Source organism: Lissotriton vulgaris, chromosome 3_2, assembly GCF_964263255.1.
Source record: "Lissotriton vulgaris chromosome 3_2, aLisVul1.2, whole genome shotgun sequence".
Classification (NCBI taxonomy): Eukaryota; Metazoa; Chordata; class Amphibia; order Caudata; family Salamandridae; genus Lissotriton; species Lissotriton vulgaris.
In genome coordinates this window covers 205,471,294-205,492,169 of record NC_141690.1, presented here as the reverse complement: position 1 = coordinate 205,492,169, position 20,876 = coordinate 205,471,294, and the positions used below count along the sequence as shown (strand labels likewise).

At 46.2% G+C, this 20,876-nt stretch overlaps 1 protein-coding gene across 2 annotated transcripts in view; it reads right to left on the bottom strand.

Annotated features, from left to right (window-relative positions):
• The window catches only part of SLBP (stem-loop histone mRNA binding protein), a 52,489-nt gene extending 32,339 nt beyond the window's left edge, over positions 1-20,150 (bottom strand). Inside the window, exons 1-4 of one of the 2 annotated variants that reach the window (XM_086964229.1) lie at positions 19,948-20,150; positions 18,476-18,607; positions 13,949-14,071; positions 274-336 (exon numbers count right to left, since the gene is read on the bottom strand). In XM_086964229.1, the coding sequence (XP_086820355.1) occupies positions 274-336; positions 13,949-14,071; positions 18,476-18,607; positions 19,948-19,997 (368 nt within the window). In that variant the 5' untranslated portion in view covers positions 19,998-20,150. The remainder of the gene's footprint in view (positions 1-273; positions 337-13,948; positions 14,072-18,475; positions 18,608-19,947) is intronic. The other variant, XM_086964231.1, reaches the window with a different exon arrangement.
• Positions 20,151-20,876: the final 726 nt, after the last annotated feature.

Genomic DNA, 20,876 nt, shown 5'->3' with positions numbered 1-20,876 from the left:
GAGAGGTTAAAATCATGGTGAAAGCCAAGTGATTCGTAGACCAGTCTATAAAAACACAAATCCTACTTGAGAAAATGTACGATAAAGATTTAACGATCAAACCAATAAAGTTAACTCTAGAATTTAATCACTTTCTGTGCCATGGAATATAAAAGACTACAGTTAATATGACCTAGAATATAGATATAGACTTTGTTCGGAAGAGGCAAGTCTCAGTCATCCAAACTAGATCGCAGACAAGTTTGAAGGCATCCTCAAAGACCTAGGAATTACCTGCCAGACGAACTTCTTCTTTCCCGTCCAACAAAATCATTGATCAAGAGTTTTCTTTTGTACCTAGAAAAGTAAAATATGCGAATGGCTTAGAAACAGTAATTACACTAAGTTAATCACATTGCACTCATAGCCAATAAACAGTGCAGAACTTCATGGTTATTACACATTACCACAGCAGATTAAATCCATACCCTTATCTAAAACAAAGACCCAGGTGTAAAAGTATTGATACTTACCTTGTAAGCATCTATTCGTGGTATGTTGTGCTGTAGATTTACATGTTCTGCATACTCTTGCCATCTAGTGCTAGGCTCGGACGTTTACATTTTGTTTTTCTTCCAAGGAGTCTTCAGTCATGAGATCCTGCAACGACTCGAGGTAATGCACATGGTCACTGCTTTTATCTTCAGATGGGTTCTCACATCTGGTGTAGGGGAGCTACAAATAACCTAAATAGATGACCATGCAAAGTTAATCTAAATTAAGTGGATATATGAATTTTCCGAGTCATCTGGAACAACCAATTATTTTTGGTGAGGTGGGTGGGTGTATGATGCTAGAGCACCAGGCGATGAATAAATGCTTACAAAGTAAATAACAATTTATTCATAAATTGTGTGGCTGTAGATACACTGAATAGACTTAAGGAGTTCTCGCCATGTGGTGGAGAGTCAGATGTTTGAAGTACGCTTCTCCTGCACATGCCTACTGGCCTGCAAGGACATAAACACTGTAATGTCTAGCAAATGTGTGTGGTATTGACCAAGTAGCTGCTTTGCAAAAAAAAGCTATAGGAATGCTACCAAAGAAAGCTATAGAGCCCGTTTTCTACGCAGAAGCTTCCCTTGGTTGCAAGGGGGTGGGGGGGCATAACGAGCTTGGATACATTGGACTCTCCTAGCAATCCCTAATTTGGATACTGTGTGACTGTCTTGGATTTGAAAAAAGCTACAAGCAACCGCTGCATACTCCTAAAGGATTTTGGTCTGTCAATGTAGTATAGTAATGCTCGATTTACATCTTAAGTGTGAAGTGCTCTTTCCTCTACCGGCTGAAATGGGAAAGTAAACGGTCAACTCAATTGTCCGAGATGAAAGGATAACAAAACTTTAGGATTGAATCTTAGTACCTCTGTCCTGGTGTATTTGAAAGATTAGCTCCTTTAAAATTAGTTCTGCATTTCACTAGCTCGCCATTGTGCAGTAATTACTACTAGAAAAGGGAAGTTCCATGATAGGTACTGAAGTAGACAAGTATAAGGACTCAAAGGGCAGGGGGTGGGTAAGGCTAAATAGTACAGCAATAAGATTCCAAAATGGAGCAGGCAGACCTCTTCAAGGCATTATCCTTTTTAAACCTTCCATAGAAGCTTTGATAATGGGGATACTGAACAGCTAATAAGGTTGCCCGTTTTATAGATCTGCACTAATGGCTGCAAGATAAAAGGCATATAGAGGTGCCAGATAAGCCTGACTGTTGAAGATTAAAGTAACATAATACATTTTGTATTGTAGGATTCATAGGTCAATGTGTTGAGCAGAATAATTAGCGTACATATCTTCTCCACTTAGCTACATAGCATGTTCTAGTAATAGGAAACCTTGCCTACTTAAGGATGTCCATACATTCCGATGTTGGGTTTAGATACCCAAACTCTAGCATTTCAGGATTAAGCTGTTTCGGATCTGGGTGCCGAATTACCTCATGATTGTGTGAGAAAGTCATGCCTGTTAGAGAGCTTCTCATGGAGGTACCACCAAAAATTCTATTACACTGGTGTACCATAGTTGTCGGAACCATGATGGAGCTATTGGAGTGAGAGGTTTGCTTGAGTTTACTCACTGCATATGCAAGTGCGAGAGGCAGAAAAATGGAAACAAATATCCCGGATCAATTCATCCATAGTGCACTGCATTGTACCTGACACCTGCAGGCAAAGTGTTGCCTCTTTGCGTTTTGTAATGTTGTAAAGAGATCCATGACTGAGATAACCCAGATACGATGTGGCTGAAAAAAAAGTCAGTGGTTCTGGAGATTGAGATCCTTTTTTTTTTTAGTTCAAAGGATTTTATTAGAAGATTATTGTATATACAGTACAGTACCAATATAGTAAGGGCAATGCAGGTATGTTCCAGACGCCGTTGGGGTTACAATAGGCGTGACAAACAGAATTAACGGTCGGTTGAGCAGCTGTTCAGGGCATGAGGGCTTGGCGGGACATCTTCCGCTTCGTATTGCATTACCCTGGAGAGAAGAGGCAAGTGAAAGTAGGAAGAAGAGGAAAGGGGGGGGGAAATAAGCAGGAGGTCAATCAGGTCCCTGTCCTCTTTGGATTCAAGTTCAGTTGTCATGAATGCGGTGGCTATCCCTGCGAAGTCTGGCTGTATGTTGTGTCCCACTACCTTGTTAATGAGGTCCCACACTTTACTCCAGAATGTCTTAACCTTGGAGCAGTGATAGATCAGGTGTGCAAGATCGCCTTTTTCTTTACGGCAGTTCCAACATATGTCACTCTCTCTGATTCCGACCGCCGCTAGGCGGGCCGGGGTTCAGTACGCTTTGTGGAGTAGCCAGTATTTGGCTTGCGCTAGTTGGGGTGTAACTTTATTCTTGGATGCTGAGGCCCACAGTTTTTGCTTTTCTTTCTCGCTGAAGCTTCTATTATGTAGTGTTTCCCAGAACTAACATTTTGGCATTTAGGTTTGATGAGGGGCTCAGGAGTTTGTATAGGTGGGATGTCTGATGGCCGATCAGGTGTAGGTTCCTCATTTATTGCATGATGGATGGGACCTCTTTGCCTAGGTTTGCTCTCGTGATTGCCGCCTTGATTTTAAGGAACCCATAAAATTCGATGTCTGGTAACTTGAGCAAATGTTTCAAGGTGTCAAATGTTAGTGGCGTGCCACTCTTTTCTAGTTGTATGGGGGTAGAGACCACCCTCCCGCACCAGGCCTTCTTGTCTAGTGTCTCACCCTTGTATTTTATCTTAGAGTAGAACCAGACGGATTCCCACTGTGTTTTTAATGCTTTGTTCCATCTTTTTGTCGACCTTGAGGAGGGCTGTCCTGGTGTTTTTAAGGAGGACGTTGTTGGCCTCGGGATGTTTATTCGCTGTGAGCATGGCTATGGGGTCTAGACAGTCTAGGGCACAGCTTTCCAAACTGTGTGGCGCGCCCCAACCGTAGGCGTGTCGCGTGATGAGATGACTTCTGCCGAGAATCGGCAGAGTCGAGCTGCAGGGGCTCTTAGAAGGGGTGAAACAACAACGCCCTATTATAGGGCTTTGTTGTTGTTTCACCCCTTCTAAGAGCCTAAGAGCCCCTGCAGCTCGACTCTGCCGAGCATTTCACAGGTCTTTAAAGACCTTGTGCATGTTAACAGGGCGTATTAACATGCACAAGGTCTTTAAAGACCTGTGAAGTGCTCGGGTGCGGCTGTGAGCGGTCCCGGGCTGCCACACACGACGGAGGGGGGGGGGGGGGGGGGGGGGGGTTAAGATGAGTGGGGGCTGAAGCCATCTGATGCCAATGGGGGTGGGGGCTGAAACCCTTTGATGACTACATCAACCTCTTCTCAGTGAGTCCCCTAAATTAAGTGTTCTGGAGTTCCTGATTTCAACCCTTCCCATGGGCTGTGTCAGCAGTTTGTCTACATGAACCTGGGCCCAGTGCAGGGCGCTGCACATACTTTCTCCGATATTAAATCTATGGTGGGAGGCTCGCCAGGCAGGGGGCTTTGCGAGAGCAGGAAATGACATGCAGTTTTAATTTCTGCAAGCATTGCGGAGCCGAACACGAAAACAAACCCCCAGACTGCATCTGCAAGGCAGGCCGCACCCAAAGGCAAGCAGCTGTCCCTGGGGACTGAAAGGCTTGGACTTCCGGTAAAATGCGGCGCTTTCATGGACCTGAGCCAGTTGAAATTTTAGTGTGAACTTGTCGCTGTTGCTAAAGAAAGTCGGTGATTACAGGGCATCTTTGCCTCAGGTCTCAGGTTCTCTGGCATTCATTTAGTTCAGTCTCCGGTTCTGTGATTGGTCAGTTCTGGAGTCCCCAACGGACCCTGTGTCTTGAATACATTATGTGTCACTTTTAGCTTCCTCGCGGTGTGACAGTCCTCTCCCAGGCCCTTCCAATGCTTGTTTGTCAAGAGTTGAAGTGCCTAACAGCTGTTGGGGGTGTGAGGGTGTGTAGGGTGTGTGTGGGGTGTGTCTGTGGTGGTGGGGGGGGGGGGGTCGTGTGTGGGGGTATGTGTGTGTGGGGGTGGGGTATGTGTGTGGGGCCTGAACCCACCATAGGTGGTTCGGGCTCGCTCGCCGCGCTTCCTCGCGTTACCGTGTCCCTGAGGTGTCGCCAACATGAAAAGTTTGGAAAGCTGTGGTCTAGGGAGCCTCTATAGTGATAGCCATACTAGTGTATACTCAGGGGCCGGTGTGAGCCAGTAACAACCTTGTTTAGCTAGGCATACGGTTTGGAAAGTTTTAAAGTTTGTGATGTGGAGCCACCCTAAGTTTTTGCTCAGCCTTAGTTTTTGCAGGCTTATCCTGGGTTTTACATTTCCAGATGAATTTGTTCGTCATGTTATCTAGCTGCTTATGGAAGTCCTCTGTCGCCATGAGGGGCAGCATACTGAGCATGTTGTTCGCCATGGGCGTTACCATCATTTTGAAAGCTTATACCCTACCCGACCAGCTGATGAACTTTGGAGACCAAGAGTTTAGTTTCTCCTTCAGTTTCCTGAGTAAGGTGGCTTTATTGTGATCTAGTGTAGACTTAAGGTCCCTGTCAAAGTAAAGGCCCAGGTATTTCAGGGGCTTCTTTGGTCACGTCAGCCCAGAGTTCCCAAGGACTGCGCTGGTTGTGTGGACATTCAGGGGTTTCTATTCAGACCTGTCGTTTAGTTTGTAACCCGAGACTTGGGCATATTCCTCAATGGCACCCATAAGGGCCCCTATCGATGTGGCGGGGTTCTCAGTTATTAGTATGTCATCCGCATACGCTGCTAGTTTCACAATGTCCCCTTTTATTGGGATACCTTTTATGTTAGTATTGTTCCCGATCATGGCGAGTAGTGGCTCTAGTGTGAGTAGGAATAGATCTGGGACAAATGGCACCCTTGTCTTGTACCTCTCCCCAGGATTAGCGGTTCGGATGTGCTTCCGTTTACCACCACCCGGGCTCTAGGCTCCTTATATAGTGCCATTACCATCTTTCTGTAATTGACCCCTAAACCGAATTTCTGCATACATAGTTCCAGGAAAGGCCATGACACGGTCAAATGCTTTTTCTGCATCAAGTGCGATCATGACTGCCGGGTCTTTGCTGGCGGAGGTAAGGTTAATTAAGTGGCAGAGGAGTTTCGTATTATCTTGGGACATTCTGTTCTTAAGGAATCCTACTTGGGAGTTGTGCATTAGGTTAGGGAGCTGCGCATTGATGGTAGGACCTTTGCATAGATCTGGCAGTTAACATTCATTAGGGAGATTGGGCGGTAGTTTTGGGGGTGCTGGGGGTCTTTGCCTTCCTTTGGTATGACTATTATGTGCCTCTACCATTGAGTTTGTCATACTGCCATTTGGTACGCAGTGCGTGAAGACCTCAACCATGGTGGGTTTTAGCAGGTGGAAGAAGTGTTTGTAGAAAGCTGCTGTGTAGCCGTCCGGCCCCGGTGCTTTGTTATCCTTGAGTGTCGCTACTGCTCTCTCAATTTCCACCTCAGTAATGTCATTTTCTAGTGACTCTTTGGTCTTCTGACATGGGTAGGTCAAGCTTGTTTAGGAGGCTTGCTCCTCCATCTACTTTAAGGCCCCTATCCTCCGTGTATAGCTCCTCAGAAGTCCCTGAAGATCTTCAGGATCTCCTTGTTAGCAGTTTGTCGCCGGCTAGTAGGCGAATCACATAGGAGGCTGTCAAAATTGTGTAGAGCTTCCCTGAGGGAGCGGGACCTTCATGACAACCCCTCCTACAACAAATCGCGGCATTAGAGGCCTCCTTGTCACTGGAAGCGTGGAAGTTTTGCTCCACTCGAACAGGCAATTTCTCAACACGAGCTGTCCTTAGCACACACGACCACTCACAATGAGAAACCTGACCCCCCCCCCCCCCCCAAGGTTCATTTTCCACGCTTGCCCACTTATTTATTTAATTTAAGAAGTTTTATATAGCGATGGCTGGACCCAGGAGTATCAGAGCGCGTTACAAGGTGTTTTCATACAGGTACAGTGTGTATAAGCACAGAATGGAATATAAGAGCAAATCCACATAGGATACACGACATCTAGATAAGAGAGTAAAAACAAATTGCTAGACAGTATGATTAATACAAAATAGCGGTCACAGTTTGGCAGGAAGCCTCACTTAAGTATACAAAAGAAAACATGCAAGAGAACTGAGGGTCATGAGGAGGGGAGGTAGGTAATCAGATAGAAGGAAAGGGAGTTGGCCAGGCGGGAGGTCACAAGTCATAAGCGGAGCAGCTAGTCTGGGTGATGCAGCGGGGCGAGGCTACCAGGGAGTGATTAGAAACCCCAGTATTTATTAAGGAGAAGAAGTTGGAGTTCTTTTTTGAAGCTGGGGTAGGACTGGTTACAGCGGAGGTCTTTTGGGAGGGCATTCCAAATAGGTGGGGCATTGCCTGAAAAGGAGCGTGACCGAGTGGAATTCTTTTTCTGAAGGGGGGGGGGGATAAGTAGGAGGGTGTTGGAGCTTCTCAGCGATTGCGTGCAGCCTGCTTTGGTCAGTTTGTTGGAGAGGTATGTCGGTGTGTTTTGGTGGAGGATTTTGTGTGTAATGCAGGCTGTTTTATAAGTGGATCTACCTTCAATGGGGAGCCATTTAAGGGAAGGGCAGGAGAGATGTGTTCAAACAGTTTGCAGTCTGTGATAAGCCTAGCCGCGAGGTTGAGCACAGATTTAAGAGGTGCCAGGTGGGTTTTGGGAATTCCGGTGAGGATGGCATTGCCGTAATCAATGCGCGATCGAGCAAGTGATTGGGATGAAGGGCTTAATTTTCTTAAGTTTACGGAGGGTAAAGAGGGCTCCTTTGGCAGAGTTGTTGATGTGTACGTTGAGAGTTAGGCGGTTGTCAAGGGAGATGCCCAAGGATTTGACCGAGGTGGCTAGGGACAAGGAGCAGTTGAGGGCGTTAAGGTCTGTGATCCACTTTTGGATAGGGAGCTGGTTGTTTTTTGGGGAGAAAAGAATTTCAGTTTTTTTTGGGTTGTTTGAGATGGTTCGAGTGGAACCAGGCTTGAATTTTGATGAGGGTGTTGAGGTGGAGGATGTCAGCATGGGTTTTATCTTATGGTAGAGTGGTGTATCGTCAGCGTAGAGGTGATAGTTAATCCCTGCTTGTTTGAGAATGAGGGCGAGAGGTTCCATGAAGAGGTTAAAGAGAGGGAGATAGTATGGATCCTAGAGAGATGGGGAGGGGTTAGAAAGGCAATTGTGGATTTTAATTTGCTGAGCGCGGTGTTGCAGGTATGAGACAAACCAATTATGAGTCATGCCATTAAGGCATGAATCGTTCTTTAAGGACTTTGAGAAGAACAGAGTGGTTAACGGTATCAAACGCTGCGGAGAGATCGAGGAGGATCAATAGGCTAGATTCGCCATTGTCGAGGGAGTGGTGGATGTCATCTATAATGTTAAGCATGGCGGTTTCGGTGCTGCAGCCTTTCCTGAAGCCTGATTGGAGGGGGTCAAGTAAGTTATGAAGTTCAATGTGTGCCAAGCTGAAGGACAAATTGTTCAAGGGCTTTCGAGAGGGGCAAGTTGGAGATAGGGCGGGGGTTGTTGAGGTCATTAGGGTCAGCCGTAGGGTTTTTAAGAATGGGGGTGATTTGTCCCAGTTGAAGGGAGGTGGGGACACAGCCGGTGGCAAGGGAGGTGTTAATGATCAAGGTCCAGGCAGGTGTGATGATATGTTTGAGGTTTTGGACGAGTTTCGAAGGGAGATGGGTCTTTAGTGTGGGAGGAGGGTTTAAGTTTAGCAATGATGTCCAAGACATCACTTTCAGTGACTGGCTGGAAATTATGCCACGCTGCGTTATTTTTAGGGCGAGTGTTAGGGGGGGGATTAGAATCTTGGAGGGTGGAGGGAGTGAGATCAGTATTATGGAGGGTCGAGTGGGCAGGAAGCAGGTGCAGTTGGGGGGAAGGGGGATGTGTAGTATGGAAGTAGGGGTCAGAGTCGGCAGGAAGGATTGCTCTATTTTCGCAATTTTTTCAGAGAAAAAGAGGGCTATTTCTTCGCATCTGGTCGTCGAGGCCACAAGTACAGGTGGAGCGGCTGAGGTTTGATTGCGAACAATGTTGAACAGTTCTCTGGGTCTGTTTTTGGCTTGGTCAAGTTGTGTTCTGAAAAAGGATGCTTTTAGTTTAAAGATGTGTTTTTTGTAGGAGGATCTTGCAAGTCTGAGGCGAGCTAGGTGCAAGGGGGAAGGGTGCAGTCTCCATGTTCTTTCCGTCTATCTCAGTGAGCGTCTTTCATTGTCAAGCTCCGTATTAAACCATGATTTGGAAGGAACGGTTCTTTGGTTTTTTAGCTTAAGCGGGGCCAGGAGGTCTAGGGTTTCGATAACTGCTTCGTTGTAGTGTTCTGTAAGCTCATTTGCGTTAAGTGAGGGTGGGATGGCGAGAAGTTGGGCATGGAGTTTGGATTCCAGTACATCCGGGGGGATATTATTCAAATTTCTGGTCAGTTTCGAGGGTTTCGTGGGCAGGGGAGTGGCGGAGACCGCTATAGAGAACAGTATGAGTTGATACATGTCGGCCGGATCCAGAGCTACCGTATTTTCCGGCGTATAAGACGACTGGGCGTATAAGACGACCCCCTACTTTTCATGATAAAATGTAGGTTTCATGCTATACTCGCCGTATAAGACTACCCCTCTTCCAACATCATGTCATCAAACATGTACGGTAAACATAAGTAGTTAAAAGGCCCAAACAATTATTATACTGCTACATGTTGTAACGCATCATACTGCATAACTTGGCATTTCTTGCAGCATAACTCTGCTCGGCCTTGCACATACGTTGGTCTTCCCCTGCCGCATACCTCTCGTGGCCTTTGTTATAGAGCAGCATAACTCTGGTGATAGCGTGTCAGTCGTGAATAGCACACATGTCTGCCCTGGGTTCCTTTCCAGCACTACCGCAAGTTGCACCGCGTCCTTCATTTCCTTGCTCTGCGCATTTCAGCTCGAATAGGGAGCCCATGACAACCATACAGAACACTCCTTAACCCCTTCCGTGTACAATTCCATCAGCGCACATTGTACATAATGCCGTGTAAAACTTTGCAACAGAATACAAACACAACCATCAAACCAAACTAAGCACGTTCTGCAACAGCTAGGCTTATTTAGTCGGCCAAACAAGATTGCAGAAGACCAATGCTTATCAGAAAAGGCTTTGACGTGCAAACACAACCATGGCATGTTTACTGAAGCAATAGCACCCTCTACTGACAAAGATACATATTTTACACCATGCCTTCCCATTAATACAAAGGCTCAAGACAGTTTGGTCGTTGTTTCCACTCCTAAAATTTTTGTTCCTGGCGTATAAGACGACCCCCGACTTTTGAGACCATTTTAAAGGGTTAAAAGGTCGTCTTATACGCCGGAAAATACGGTAGTTGACCCTAATCTCCTGGGGTATGAGACTCTGACCTCTCTACCTGATTTGTCCACTGAGGCTTTTGACAAACTTGGCCTCAGCGTTAAATCAGGCTCTCCCCTGGACCCGCTGAAGCCAGCTCTTATTAGTACTCTTTCCCCGCTGTGCCGAGCTCCCATACTAAATCTTATCAACATGTCATTGTCAACTGGAACGGTTCCATCTTCACGGAAGCAGGCGGTAGTCACTCCTATCCTAAAAAAGGCAAATTCCGATCCTCTTTTGCCAGAAAACTACCGCCCCATATCTTTATTGCCTTGGATGGCTAAAGTCACTGAAGCCCATGTAAACTCGATCTTGTCCGAACACCTGGCCCGTAATCAGATACTGGACCCCAGCCAGAATGGCTTCCGGCCAGGACACAGTACCGAGACTGCTTTGCTCTTTATTATCAAGCATTTACGCCTGGTGCTCGACTCCGGACGTACAGCAGCGCTCCTGTTATTAGATCCGAGCGCTGCTTTCGATACTGTGTCCCACCAGATACGGATTCAATGCCTAGAGGAAGCTGGAGTAGCAGGCACCGCTCTCCAGTGGTTTCGATCCTCTCTCAGATCGAACCTTCAAAGTGGCAATTCCACCCTGCCAATCCACCATCTATCCCTTGGACCTGGGGGTCCCACAGGGTTCTTCATTAAGCCCCACATTGTTCAACCTCTATGTGAAGCCGCTAGCTGCAGTCGTCAAACAGTGGGGTCTGACAATGACCTCATATGCGGACGATACGCAGCTGGCGGTGACACTTAGTGGAGACCCTGAAGTGGAGGCCCCCAAATTCCGAGCCGGACTTGTGGCAGTAGCGAGTTGGCTTCGTACCAATTGCCTTCAGTTGAATGCCACCAAAACCGAGGTGCTGGTCCTAGGGAAACATGTCGAGCTATGGGGAAACCAGTGGTGGCCCCCAGAGCTGGGCATTATTCCTATCCCAGCTTCTGGAGTGAAAAACCTAGGAATTTGGCTGAATCCTGCACTCACCTTCACTGACCACACAAAGAGGGTTGCAGCTACCTGCTACGGTATCTTGCGTGGCATAAGGCCGGTCTTGAAATATTTTGATCCCCCCACCAGACAGCTCGTGGCCCAGGCATCAATTCTATCCCGGCTGGACTACGGTAGCTCGCTGATGATAGGGGTAAACCAGGCTGAGGCATCCATGCTCCAAAGGGTTCAAAATGCCGCAGCGCGAGCCATTGTGGGTCTTCCCAGACATTGTTCTGTGTCAGATACCATCTCGGCCCTACACTGGCTTCCGGTCAGACAGCGGATCAAGTTTAAGGCACTCTGTCTGGCCTTTAAAATTATGAAACTCTCTTCACCGCCGGCACTGTCCAACTTGCTCACTCCCTACATCCCTCCGAGATCATTAAGGTCTGAGGCTCTTCACCTAGCAGTCTGCCCCCGTTTTAAACTTAGCAGAATGGGTGGCCGCTCTTACCGGGTGCTTGCTGCGGGATTGTGGAACTCGCTCCCGGTGCACATTCGAGCCCTGAATGATCTGTCCACCTTCAGACGTGCAATCAAAACTTTTTTGTTTCCCGCCTCCGAGTAGTTGCCATTTTCTTCTTTTTCCCTTTGTGTGTTATGTTATAGTACCTGTCTAGCGCCAGGACGCCCCTTTGCTGGGGCATCTGTGCGCTATAAAAATATAATTAACATAACATGGTGGTCGGACCAGTCGATGGGAACAATGTTGGATAGGAGGGCTAGATCTTTGCTAGTAATTATGGCATCTAGGATTGCTCCTTTGGAATGGGTCGGGGAGTGGCAGAGTTGCTCTAGGTCATTGATCTTGAGAAGGTTGGAAAAGAGGGTGATAGAGGGATCGCTGGGCACATTCCAGTGGAGGTTAAGGTCTCCAAGGAAAATGTTGAGGAATTGGAAAGTGAGGATTGTGTAAGGATGTTGGATAACTCATCAACGAAGGGATGAGTATTGCCGGGAGGGTTACATATGTGTGAAGGCGAATGGGTTGGGAGCCGTGATTTTTGAGTTCAGCTTCAAGATATTCAAGGGTGGAGTAATTAGTATTATTGACAAGGGAAATTTGTAGTTCTTCTTTGAAGATGATGGCAACACCACCGCCAATTCGGATGGGCCGGTCTTTCCTGAGAATAGAATAGCCCCGGGGGACTAGGAGGTCCATGCTTGTCGAGTGGTCCGAGAGCCAGGTTTCAGTTAGGAACGCAATGTCGATGGATTCACTAAGGATAGTTTCTGATATTTCTGTGGAATGTCACACAGCGGACCGACAATTAACAAGCATGCAGTGTAGAGGTTTCGGGGGAGTGGATGGCTGTGAGTTGGGGAGGAGGCCTAGGTGAGCAAGGTGAGCGGGGAGTTCTGCTAGTCCCCAGTATAACAGGGATGCAGGAGGCTGGATATTAGTGGGTGAGCGGTGAGGGTAGGATTTGCAGAGGTCAATGATCTCCATGGGGGAGAGGGGGCAGGAGGTGCGGAGAGGTCTGTGTGTGCGGCAGTTTAGAGGAGTCGTGCAAAACGGTTTGGGGGTAGCGGGATTAATATGTCTAGTACGAGCGCAATGTAACCGATGTGGGCGGGCTCTATTTTTGAGGGAATGAGAAATCAGATCTAAGATGAGCGAGATTTCTGGTGAGAGTGGCGAGATTGTGTTCAATGTTGCGAAGGGAGTTAGATATAAGACTAAGGTGGGATATAGGAGAAGGGGGAGGGAGCGGCACAGGATGAGCGATGTTCGTCATAGGGGGAGGTTTGCTGTTGGGAGGGAGGGTGGGGGTCCTAGAAAGGGAGATGGGAGGACTGTGGTAGTAGGGCACGAGGTCATCGAGAGTGAAGGAGGAAATGGAGGGCAGGAGTTGGCGAGTGAGGAAAAACAACTCTGCAAGCTCCGCGTAACGCTGGAAACTCCACGAGCAGAACTCACTGCACACAGTTAAGGACTCAGGCTTCTGATGCGGATGTAGTGGGCATTAGCAATGATCCCTAGCAGGATGAGGAAAACTTCAAACATGCGAATCTACATATTACATGCTGGGGAACAGAATACATGTGCTTCTGGATCAACAGGTTTACGAATCAATTCAAGAGACTAAAGCACTAGCCTTAAACAAAAAGTCATTTCTACATCACGACAAAAAAAAAAAAAAAAGACACAAGCAGCTGTGCTTCGAGTTAAGGGGAAAAATAACTGATGCACATTTGTGAACACCTCAACCACATAGCTCCGTAAGGCAAGACAGTTCTTGATTGCAATAGGCTAGGCTACCTAAATTAACAGCAGAGCTGCAGAAGTACGTTGTATAGATTTTGAAACACGCTCGTGCTACTGCCCAAATACATCAGGAGAAAGTCTAGGAACAAGTACACTCGAAAGACTCTGAAGATAAAAAAATGGCCTAATAACACAAAAAGAATATTAACAAGGCGTCTAATATCACTGCTTGTGTGCTGGAATGTAGGGTTCGTAGTATCGACCTTAGAGAGAATGAGGCAAAAGTTTGTGGTAAATCAAGAGAAAAAAAAAAAAAAGTATACCACTATATTGAATTAGTGAAAGAAAATAAGATGTCCAGCAGCTTGCAGTAACATGGAGGCATTTGTAAATAGCTGCGATCTACAAATGCCAACGATGCTAGGCATTTGACTGGGTGGAGGATAACGTGGGTAGTTTGTGATCGAATGCCAAGCAACACTGGACTAAAAATCCAGCCCCCCCAAAAAAAAAATCCGGACAAATACTACACTAGAAAGCACAGCAGAAAAGTAATCTGCCAATAATTAATAAAGCTTTTAGAGGAGGACACCATCCTGGAAAGCGTGCCATACTTGTACCCAACCAAGTCTAACTATCTTGTAACCGGTTACTTACGTGCAAGGACATTGATCATGTTGGCTACAGAAGGAATGATACTTGGCAAGATCTTTGATAGCATGTAGCTCCGAGGTGACTAAAATTACTTACATAAGGTCAGTCATACGGAAACAACTTCTTACTTTAATCTCTTTACTGACCTTCCAATTTCGGCATTCACATTTGCCCGAATATTCTCTTCTTCCTCCACAGCACTTCCCCAGTCGGCACATCTTGATATCGGCCTTGGGGCTTCAGGTGTAGTAAAACTGTTGGTGAAGAGACTGCTCAAAGTTAATTTTTATCTTACATGTCCTAAGACTACGACCGATGCAACATTTAACAAGGTGGGTAGAGACTCCTTTAAAATCCAGGATGATTGAAAGATGCACAGAATAAGGGTTCCTCAACCTTAACCCACTTCTGAACTGGATATTGAAAGGTGGGCTTATTGCATTAGCGCTAACTACAGCTAATCAAATTGCCGACACTCTCCAGGCTGGCCACAAAATACATAACACGCTGCCAACCAAAAGAGAATAGAAGACCAGTACTGGTCAAATATTTCCTTTTTTGCAGTCATTAGTGCAGAGTTTAAACGTGTTCTCATCACTTTTTTTTAGGCTGGGATAGACAGTACAGCTATTTTGAAAGGCACTTTCCCCAGCACCGGCAAAGCAAACAGGATATGCTACAATAACACAGTAAAGTATACAAAAAGCGATGGATGGCATTCTTAAATTAATCTCAGCCACTGGTGGTCCCATCCAAGTCCATCGTTATTTTACATTCCATGCCACCTCAATTTGGACCCAGCCACATGCAAGCCAGTCTAAATACTGCTCCAATGGAAACAGTCAACGTCTTCCCACAACCAGAACATAAACAATTTAGGAATGAGTTAACCCCGATTAGTGCCCACTAGCCAAGTATATTAACAAACAAAATGGTTCTGTTGGGTAGAGAAAACAATTCCTTTGGAGGAAGCTGAGGACAGCTCCTAAATGTATAACAAGCAAAACACTCTCTGATATGCAGTTTTTTTTATATGTATTAAAAAACATGAAAACAGAAACAGTATATAGGAATTACTTCATTCCACTACATTGCTAATAAACACTTTAAATTCGTGAATGGTGACAGTAGTGATTAGGGTGACAAGTGCAATATATAGTGACACTTATACACACAACGAATTATTTACAATAAAACCACATGGGGGAAGGGACCGGGGAAGGGAGGAAAACGAGGTATTTTCCGTCGTTTTTTGAGGCCAGTCTTTTTACAAATAAATATTCCAAGGAAAACCAATTGGTTAATGTCCAGGTTTCTGGAGTTTAGCTTGGCCAAGGTAAGACGTTTCGACCCTGGTTGCGCCCCAGTTGGTGGTCGCGGCGGGTCTTTAACAAGACAAAGGGGAAGGGAAAGGTCAGGAGGTGAGTTATTCCAGGCGGTCGCCCGTTGGTCGACCCCCGAAATGGTGTCAGGCGCGGTATTAATCCGCGATATGGTTCAGCGTTCTGCACAACCAAGCCGTCCGTAGGAAAATTCGAACTGGTGGGTTCAGGCTGGAAACGCTAAGTAATTGCGTAACCAGGCAACCCGAATCCGGATTGAGGCTGGAGCTGTTGGGCCAATCAGAGGAGAGGCGCAGCCTGGGACGACGTCAAGTACGTCTCCTCGTGGACGCATTGTGCGTCCGTTGCTAAGCAACGTTTTGGGTTATGACGGGCCGAGAATTAAGCCAATCATAGTGGGAGCGTGATCCCTTGGATCGGTAACCACTGTGACGATGGATTTAGATACAGTTTAACAGGCATAAACAGTGCACAACCCAATTGCATCGCTTCCTAAAATTACAAAACTAGTCAAATTGCGGAGATTACAAAGCGCACAAGAACACATCATGTAGTCTTTGAAGAAGTGGTTGCCACGGAGTTAAATAGCAATAGCACCAGTTTAGATTAGGTTACATGCACTTTATAACATAGTAACAAACAACCACCTTTAGTGTTTTTTAAAAGCGAAAAACAGGTCTACTAATCAAAACATAATGGTATGTACATATTGCATGTTCATGTAGGTACACGTGGCGACATGGGATTGGTGTCATGGAAAAACCAGGTTAGAGTAGGGCCATTTGTCTAGAAATGTCCTCGTGTTCATTCAATCCTTGACTAACAGTGTTCAAATTATGGATCCATTTACACTCTTTTCTCCCTAGTGTAGCAGACACAGAACCTCCTCTTGGATTCACATTGATTTTTTCTAAGATGCGCCATCGCAAATCCATTGTGCGCTTTGTAATTCTCCGCAATTTGACTACAGTTTTGTAATTTTAGGAAGCGATGCAATTGGGTTGTGCACTGTTTATGCCTGTTAAACTGTATCTAAATCCATCGTCACAGTGGTTACCGATCCAAGGGATCACGCTCCCACTATGATTGGCTTAATTCTCGGCCCGTCATAACCCAAAACGTTGCTTAGCAACGGACGCACAATGCGTCCACGAGGAGACGTACTTGACGTCGTCCCAGGCTGCGCCTCTCCTCTGATTGGCCCAACAGCTCCAGCCTCAATCCGGATTCGGGTTGCCTGGTTATGCAATTACTTAGCGTTTCCAGCCTGAACCCACCAGTTCGAATTTTCCTACGGACGGCTTGGTTGTGCAGAACGCGGAACCATATCGCGGATTAATACCGCGCCTGACACCATTTCGAGGGTCGACCAACGGGCGACCGCCTGGAATAACTCACCTCCTGACCTTTCCCTTCCCCTATGTCTTGATAAAGACCCGCCGCGACCACCAACTGGGGCGCAACCAGGGTCGAAACGTCGACGCTCTTACCTTGGCCAAGCTAAACTCCAGGAACCTGGACATTAACCAATTGGTTTTCCTTGGAAGATTTATTTGTAAAAAGACTGGCCTCAAAAAACGACGGAAAATACCTCGTTTTCCTCCCTTCCCCGGTTCCTTCCCCCATGTGGTTTTATTGTAAATAATTTGTTGTGTATATAAGTGTCACTATATATTGCACTGGTCACCCTAATCACTACTGTCACCATTCACGAATTTAAAGTGTTTATTAGCAATGTAGTGGAATGAAGTAATTCCTATATACTGTTTCTGTTTTCATGTTTTTTAATACATATAAAAAAACTTTGCATATCAGAGAGTGTTTTGCTTGTTATACATTTAGGAGCTGTCCTCAGCTTCCTCCAAAGGAATGGTTTTCTCTACCCAACAGAACCATTTTCTTTGTTAATCGCATATACCCAGGTTCTGAGGGACACAGGGTCACCCCTTTTTGCTAAAATTATCACTAGCCAAGTATAGCTTGGTTTCAGTGACACTGCACGGGTTCGACGTCTGGCCATATCCGTCCCAATAAGGGCAACACACTAAGGTATACAAAAAGTGATGGATGAAATACCTGAATTAATCTAAGCCAATAACAATTATTCAGGCCGCATCACAGTACTTCGGTGCGGAAAGGTGGTGACATGGTGGATGCAACCCAGGGCGATTGCCAGTGGGCAAAATTAATTGAAGCATTCCATCCATCACCTCGTTTCTACTTCACTAGGTGTACGATATGCCCTGGAGTGGATCGTGTGCTCACAGGAAACAAGCTACACCTGGCTGATGAGCCCCAGCTTAGGCAAAACTGGTCCTGGGTTGCTTCTGTCCCCATTTAATGACGGCCTGGCAGTTCAGGCCGGACTGTTTACATTGAAGCAGGGGCAAGACTGATTTGCATACAACTGGGCTCAAACAGTGCTGACAGTGTGCAAAACAACGATAGACTGATGCAGCCCCAGGTTATTACCACCGGCTGACAATTCTATCCATCACTGAGTTCCCATTAACATAATACTGAGCATGCATGCAATGAACACAAAAGGAGATGGGAGGAATGCTTGCAATTTGTCTAACCACTGGCAACCAATAAGGGTAGCATCCCAGCCAATCCTTTTTCTCGCCATGCCACCTCAGTTTGGAGCCAGCCATATATTTGCAAATCAGTCTTGACCTTGCCCCTCAAGGGAAAGTAGTCTTAGGTTGCTTGGGTTTTGGTTAGGAGAGGGCCTGGTAGTTTGGGTTAGGATGCTTCTATTGAAGAAGGGCCAAGACCGATGTGCAAATAGCAGGGTCTAATCGGAGATGGCATGTTGGGCAAAAGAACAATGATTGGAATGGAGTACGCCGAGATGTGGGTCGCTTGTACCACTACATCCAACCAAACAGCCCAAATGGGGCTAAAACGGTCTTGAGTTGCTTATGTTCCAATTCAGAGGGTCTGGCAAACCAGTTCAGGCTGGACAGTTCCTATTGTAGTCAAGACTGATTTGCATATAGCTGATCTAACCTGAGGTGGCATTGTGGGCTAATGGAATGAATGTCTAGTGGTTAGATTTATTGCAAGCATCCTCCCACCTTTTCAGTGTTTCATGAAATGAATGTGAGCATGCTTTAGCACATTAATGCAAGATCCACTTTGCCAATTCAGCACTACGGCATTGTTAATAAATACGCGCAAAGCATTGCGACAAAGGATGTTGGATAAATAGCGCACCTCGTACTTATCTAGAGCTGTACTATTAGAAAATGAACCTACAACTGTGCCTCTAAACCAACTGAGTAAGTTCCAGCTATCAGCGCTATGCCGTTTAATTACACTCCGTACCTGTCCGGCCTTTGCCTTTCCTCTGTCTTTTCTTCGTCGTCAAACACTGATCTGTCGGAATCGTCATTTCTTCTTCGTCTGCCATCGGAGTATCGTTTTCTACCTTCAGACCAACGTGATGGTGGGAGAGACCTGGAAGAAAGAAAAAGTGATGAATAATTACTGGAGTTAGCAATTCAAGGAAACTGGGTGTGCACAAGCAGTGAGTTTCCGTTGGGATAGTTACAACTCCGAGGCGCTAAAAAACAAGGAGCATTTTTTTAACCCCAAACGCGGGAACCTTCCCGACCTTCACATGCAATGCATTTCAGCACATTTCGTGCAGATATTCTATTCACAAGGCTGCATCTGTTCATTCTTATTTCGGCGACAAAGGGCGAACGCGTGCTTTAAAAATACATATTGTTACCTCGGACAACGTTCTGGTTTTGGCGCGTAGACCAGGAGGACCTCGAGAGGCGCACGTACTCCGTTTATTTGAAACTATTAAAGGGCGCGGGTTTGTAGAATCCGGAAAGAGCATCATCCGCACCCTGCAGTGCAGCAACAAAAGGGCGGCAAACAACTGGGGGTCCAGCAATTAGAGGCAGATCACTTTAGCATCAATTTAAACGGGAACTAAAACCCAGTGGACCCGGGAAGGGCGTGAGGCGCGGTCGATACAAGACCCACAAACATCCTGCTCAAAGACACAGGCCTCAACCCCGGAGTCTCCACAGCTCATCGCAATACAACCACGTTTACTTGCATAGGAGGGTCGTAAAAGCCACATACACTTTATTTTACACGCTACACTCTACCTACAACGTTGCACTCGACCCGAATTCGGAAACAAGGGGCAACTGTTAATAGTTGGTGGAACAGCCTGGGAGAAGCATTCAAAGCCTCCCCTAAAACGAAAAGACGACAAGATTAACAAGCCTCCGTACTCTGCCAGGGCAATTATTCCTCCCTTCCTGGGCGGCAACTGAATCCACGAAAACCATTTTACAGCTCGCAGTAACTTTATCCACGCACAACTGCGTCAACCGTGCTTTCTTTTTGCAATTTGGGACTGTAGGCATGAAAGTTTAACGGAGTAAACAGAAGATCAAGGAATACCAAACTGGGATAACCTAGTCACAAACGGGAAAAGCGAAAACCCAATCCCACCACACAAAAACCTCTTCCTCTGGCATAATAATCAAGCGCCTCTTCTTCTGTTCTGGACCAAACCAGGCAAACCTTACCCCCTCGAATATTCAATCCAAACTCTTCGCCAAACCAAACCCTAGAATTAACACATTATAATATAAGCTACTCACAAAGAAACACCAAGACATTGTCCATTATTAAATCTGAAAATTATTCACACAGCCATGTACATTGAGCTGGCTTGCACGCCTCCCCGGCAATACACCCTTGTGCAAGGAGATAAAGTAGGCCACAAGTACCCTTGTCTCTCATGGACTTGAGCGCTGTCCTTCCGTTACCTGCTCGCCTTGTCGCGGGGGCTAACGCCGAGCCGCTGTTGGAAGGCCATGGCGGGGAGGCACCGGGCTCTGACGCTTTGTTTACGTTGGTGTATGCTCAGTGATGTTCCGCGTTCACAACTTTCCGCTCTCCCCGCTTTAACTCCAGTGGAATAACCCGCCAGAAAAGCTCTAAAATGTAATGCAAGGCGCACTCTCGGGATTAGACCATTGTATCAGTTTGGGGGCGCAAGAAGTGAAGCGAGTTTCCAGCTTTTGAAAAATACGACGTACTACGATTATAGTTTATTTCATTCTCTACTTAGATGGTACATAAAACACTATGTCAAAGTATGCCTCTCAAAGACAGAAACAATCCAATAAAATGTTAACCAATCATACCATTCCCCCCCCTACAAGATACAGAGTGGAACACGTCAGTGACGTCTGTGTTTGGCACTTTGTAATTGGTTAAATCCGAAGAGTGGACGCAACTTCCCTAGGAAGCAAGAACAAAAGCGAAGCGTATTAACTGGACTGCTGCGTGCTCCTTCACGAGACGCCGTGCGCGCAGCAGTCCCGGCTCACGTGACCAAGCTGTTGAAATCGAAAGCTTCACCGACCCATTGCAAGGTTGTTTACACGCCTTTACGCGCTAGAGTAACAGCTGTCAATTCTGTGTCGGGACCGGAGTATCAGATTAAGCTTCTCACTCTTTACTGCAAATAACAAGCATTTGCAATGCAATAGGTCTCGCAGCATTAAAGTTTGAGTTACTGGCATTGTAAATGACAATGCTTTGCATACATTTTTTTCTTTAATTTGCAATTGGTATATAAACATTGTTTGTGAATGGTTGTAAATTGTAAATGTAAATTGATACTTGTATAGCACACTACTCACCCGCAAGGGTCTCAAGGCGCTTGTACGAATACCGCTGTGGAACCCGT